This window comes from Rhinopithecus bieti, unplaced genomic scaffold (assembly GCF_001698545.2).
Source record: "Rhinopithecus bieti isolate Rb0 unplaced genomic scaffold, ASM169854v2 scaffold_1853, whole genome shotgun sequence".
Lineage (NCBI taxonomy): Eukaryota > Metazoa > Chordata > Mammalia > Primates > Cercopithecidae > Rhinopithecus > Rhinopithecus bieti.
In genome coordinates this window covers 6,283,850-6,288,540 of record NW_016804151.1, presented here as the reverse complement: position 1 = coordinate 6,288,540, position 4,691 = coordinate 6,283,850, and the positions used below count along the sequence as shown (strand labels likewise).

The window sequence follows — 4,691 nt, the reverse complement described above, 5'->3', positions numbered from 1 at the left end:
TTTTTTTTTTTTTGACACAGGGTCTTGCTCTGTCCCCCAGACTGGAGAGCAGTGGCATAATCTCGGCTCACTGCAAGCTCCACCTCCTGGGTTCACGCCATTCTTCTGCCTCAGCCTCCCCAGTAGCTGGGACTACAGGCGCCCGCCACCATGCCTGGCTAATTTTTTGTATTTTTAGTAGAGATGGGGTTTCACCATGTTAGCCAAGATGGTCTCGATCTCCTGACCTCATGATCCGCCCACCTCGGCCTCCCCAAGGGCTGGGATTACAGGCGTGAGCCTCGGCGCCCGGCTGCCATGAGAGTCTTACAACCCTCTCATCTCAAGAGGGAACTACAGACAAGACTCAGTGACGCCCCCAGAACACAGTCACCGAGGGACTCCTGGTCGGAACCTCCTTATGCCGCCCCCATATGCCAGCGGTCCTGGCCAAGAGACCCCTAGCAGCTCATGTAGCACGGCTGACACCGTGAGCGCACCCACCATCCTCCATCCCTTCCAAAGTCCTTGAACTGGGAGTGGACGAGCTGGGACCCCCTGATTAACCCATAGAGGTCAAGGACTGCCCCACCCCAACTCTGCCACAGCTGTCATCCAGTTGTGGTGTCCCGCCACATCCACCCCTCCAGGAGCCCCCAGAGCCCTTCAAAAGGCCCCCTTCTCTCTGCTCCCCCTCTGCTGGTTCCCTCTGAGCCTCCCACAGTGACCGCCAGACCTAGTGTGAATTCATTCATTCATTAATTCATTCAGCTACTGTCACTCATTCACTCATTCATTCATTCATTCAGCTACTGTCACTCATTCACTCATTCATTCAGCTACTGCCACTCATTCACCTGCATTCATTCATTCATTCAGCTACTGCCACTCACTCACGCACTCATTCATTCATTCAGCTACTGCCACGGATTCACTCATTCATTCAGCTACTGCCACTGATTCACTCATTCAGCTACTGCCACGGATTCACTCATTCATTCAGCTACTGCCACTGATTCACTCATTCAGCCATTCAGCTACTGCCACTCATTCACTCACTCATTCATGCCTTCAGCTACTGCCACTCATGCACTCATTCATTCACTCATTAATTCATTCACAGTTACCGAGTACCTAACAAGGTGCCACATTCACTCATTCATTCACTCACAAATGGTACCCACAAGATGCTTCATTCATTCATTCATCCATAGTTATCGTGTGCCCACAGGTCCTGGGCTCTGCTAAATACAGTCTCCCCATCGTCCAGGGCCCTCAACTCAGGGAAACCAGCCATGAAACAATTTATCTCCCTCAGATGAGAAGTTAGGGGAGCCCCGGAATGAAGTGAGTGGGGCACTGAGGGGAGGACCCAGAAACAAGTTTCAGCCAAGTTCTGTACACTGGGTGGAGCTGTCACTGAAGAATTTAGGGAGAAGGCCGGGTGTGCTGGCTCACGCCTGTAATCCCAGCACTTTGGGAGGCCAAGGTGGGCGGATCACCTGAGGTGAGGAGGTCCAGACCAGCCTGGCCAACATGGTGAAACTCTGTCTCTACTAAAAACACAAAAATTAGCCAGGCATGGTGGCAGGCACCTGTAATCCCAGCTACTTGGGAGGTTGAGACAGAAGAATAGATTCAACCTGGGAGGCAGAAGTTGCAGTGAGCCAAGACTGCACCACTGCACTCCAGCCTGGGTGACAGAATGAGACTCTGTCTCAAAAAAAAAAAAAAAAAAAAAAAATTAGGGAGAATGAATGTCACCCTTGAAGACCCCTGGTCACCCTTGGAGGGCTCACAGAAGCCCTGACCACCCCTAAATCTAAATGTGATGCCATCAGAGATTCCCTGAGGTGGCGACTCTGTCAAAAGTTCCGACCTCCCCCTCTAAGACCCCTAGGGAGCCCCCCTGGTCCCAGAAGTCCTTCACTCATCAGCACCACACCCCGAGACAAGCTGTCTCCTCCTTCCAGCCCCATCTGGGACCTGATGAGTCCCAACCTGTGGCTGAGAATTAAAGGACAGATGCCCATGAAACGCTTAGGCTGGAAGGGGCAAGACTCAGGTCTACCCTATAAGAGAATGCCAGGGCCTGCCGGGCGTGGTGGCTCACGCCTGTAATCCCAGCACTTTGGGAGCCTGAGGCGGGCGGATTGCCTGAGGTCAGGAGTTCCAGATCAGTCTGGCCAACATGGTGAAACCCCGTCTCTACTAAAAATACAAAATAATTAGCCGAGCATGGTGGCGCGTGCCCGTAATCCCAGCTACTTGGGAAGCGGAGGCAGAGGAATTGCTTGAACCAGGGAGGTGAAGGTTGCAGTGAGCCTGGGCGACAGAGCAAGATTCTGTCTCAAAAAAAAAAAAAAGAAGAGAATGCCAGCCAGGGCTTGTGGGTCCCTCTTAGTCCCCTGCAAGACTACCCTCACAGTAGCTCCTGATCCACCTCACCTAGGGCCTCTCTGGCAGTCCCAGTAGAAGCTTCAGGTGTCCCTAACCACTCAGCACCCCCTGACCACAGAAAGACCTCATCCCACCCCAAAACTTTCTCAAACTTTTGTACCGCCCTCAGATGCCCCAATCATGACTCATGATCACCTCTAACAATTTGCTACCCCGTTGGAAAGTCTCGTGGTCCCCTAGCTCCTTGGACCTGATAATGGCCATGTCTCACTCCACAATTTCCCCAAGCCTGGCGATCGCTTGGGACTGCCTCAGACGACCCCAGGGACTAGTTTGTCGCATATCACGACCTCCCAGTGCTCCCCAACCCTGCTAGACTCCCTACCAACATCCATTTCACAGAAGATTCCCCCTCTACGGCTGCCCAAGACACCCCGATGACGACCACGTGCGTACCCGCGAGACTCCCGGCCCCGTTCGATTCAAACAGACAGCCCCCCAGTGACCCCACGACCTCCCTGCGGCCTCGGCCCTCCACCCTCCGGGCCCGGTCGGCGCTCACCAGCGACGCTGGCAATACTGGTGGTGGTGTAGGCTTTGCGGTGGCAATCGGTGCCATCNCCATAAAGCAATTCTCCAGAGGTCACCCGGCACAGCGAGCCTGGACGCCAGGCAGGTCTGACCATAAAGCAATTCTCCAGAGGTCACCCGGCACAGCGAGCCTGGACGCCAGGCAGGTCTGACCACAGCCCATGCTCCAACGACCACAACTGCCCCAGGGGAGTGGGTTCCACCCCAGTTCCCCATCCAGCTTCACAGGACCCATGGGCCTTGCCAGGCCTGGCAGTAACCCCCCCAAATAGCACCCTAGCTTCAGATCCAGTTCAGCTCATGTTGGTTCTGTCCCTCAAGAGCAACTGGGGGGACTCTCACATCCAGCAGTGGGGTTCATATTCAGAGCAGCCCAGAGGAGGGACCATCTGCCTCCCACAAGCACAGATGGGGAAACAGGCCCAGGATGCAGAGAAAGGGACCGCGTATAAAAGTGCCTTGTGGATCTGGTTTCTCCTAATCCCACACCAACCCCTGGGATCCTTGCTCGACCTCAGAAAGGTGGATGGAGGACCAGATATGGTGGCTCACGCCTGTAATCCCAGCACTTTAAAAGGCCAAGGTGGGTGGGTCATTTGAGGTTAGGAGTTTGAGACTAGCCTGACCGACATGGTGAAATCCCATCTCTACTAAAATACAAAATTAGCCAGGCGTGGTGGCGCAAGTCTGTAGTACCAGCTCCTCGGGAGGCTGAGTCAGGAGAACTGCTTGAACTCAGGAGGCAGAGGTTGCAGTGAGCCGAGATCGTGCCACTGCACGCTAGCCTGGGAGTGCAGTGGCACTATCTTGGCTCACGGCAAGCTCCGCCTCCCAGGTTCACACTATTCTCCTGCTTCAACCTCTCAAGTACCTGGGACTACAGGCACCCGCCACCATGCCCGGCTAATTTTTTGTATTTTAGTAGAGACAGGGTTTCAACATGTTAGCCATGATGGTCTTGATCTCCTGACCTCGTGATCCACCCACCTCAGCCTCTCAAAGTGCTGGGATTACAGGTGTGAGCCACCGTGCCCAGTCTCTTTTCTCTCTTTTTTTTTTTTTGAGACGGAGTCTTGCTCTGTCACCCAGGCTAGAATGCAGTGGCGCAATCTCAGCTCACTGCAACCTCTGCCTCCTGGGTGCAAGCAATTCTCCTGCCTCAGCCTCCTGAGTAACTGGGATTACAGGCGCCTGCCACCATGCCCACCTAATTATTATTATTATTATTGTATTCTTAGTAGAGACGGGGTTTCACCATGTTGTCCAGGCTGGTCTTGAACTCCTTATCTTGGGTGATCCACCTGCCTCAGCCTTGAAGATTCTTAATGAGAGGGGACTGACAGCCCCGCCTGGGACCTGATGAGTCCTGATCCAGAGCTGGGCCAGCCATGAGAGTTTTTTTTTTTTTTTTTTTTTGACAGGTCCCACTGTGTTGCCCAGGCTGGAGTGCAGTGGCGTGATCTTGACTCACTGCAAGCTCCACCTCCCGGGTTCACACCATTCTCCTGCCTCAGCCTCCCAAGTAGCTGGGACTACATGTGCCCGCCACCACACACGGCTATTTTTTGTATTTTTAGTAGAGATGGGGTTTCACCATGTTAGCCAGGATGGTCTCAATCTCCTGACCTTGTGATCCAACTACCTCGGCCTCCTCCCAAAGTGCTGGGATCACAGGTGTGAGCCACTGCGCCCGGCCTTTTTTTTTTTTTTTTTTTTTTTTT

General features: G+C 53.6%; 1 protein-coding gene across 2 annotated transcripts in view; it reads right to left on the bottom strand.

Annotated features, from left to right (window-relative positions):
• NDUFA11 (NADH:ubiquinone oxidoreductase subunit A11) overlaps positions 1-4,691 on the bottom strand; it is a 13,484-nt gene that overhangs the window by 5,714 nt on the left and 3,079 nt on the right. For both annotated transcript variants that reach the window (XM_017867036.1, XM_017867035.1), the window contains exon 2: positions 2,942-2,999. In XM_017867036.1, the coding sequence (XP_017722525.1) occupies positions 2,942-2,999 (58 nt within the window). The remainder of the gene's footprint in view (positions 1-2,941; positions 3,000-4,691) is intronic.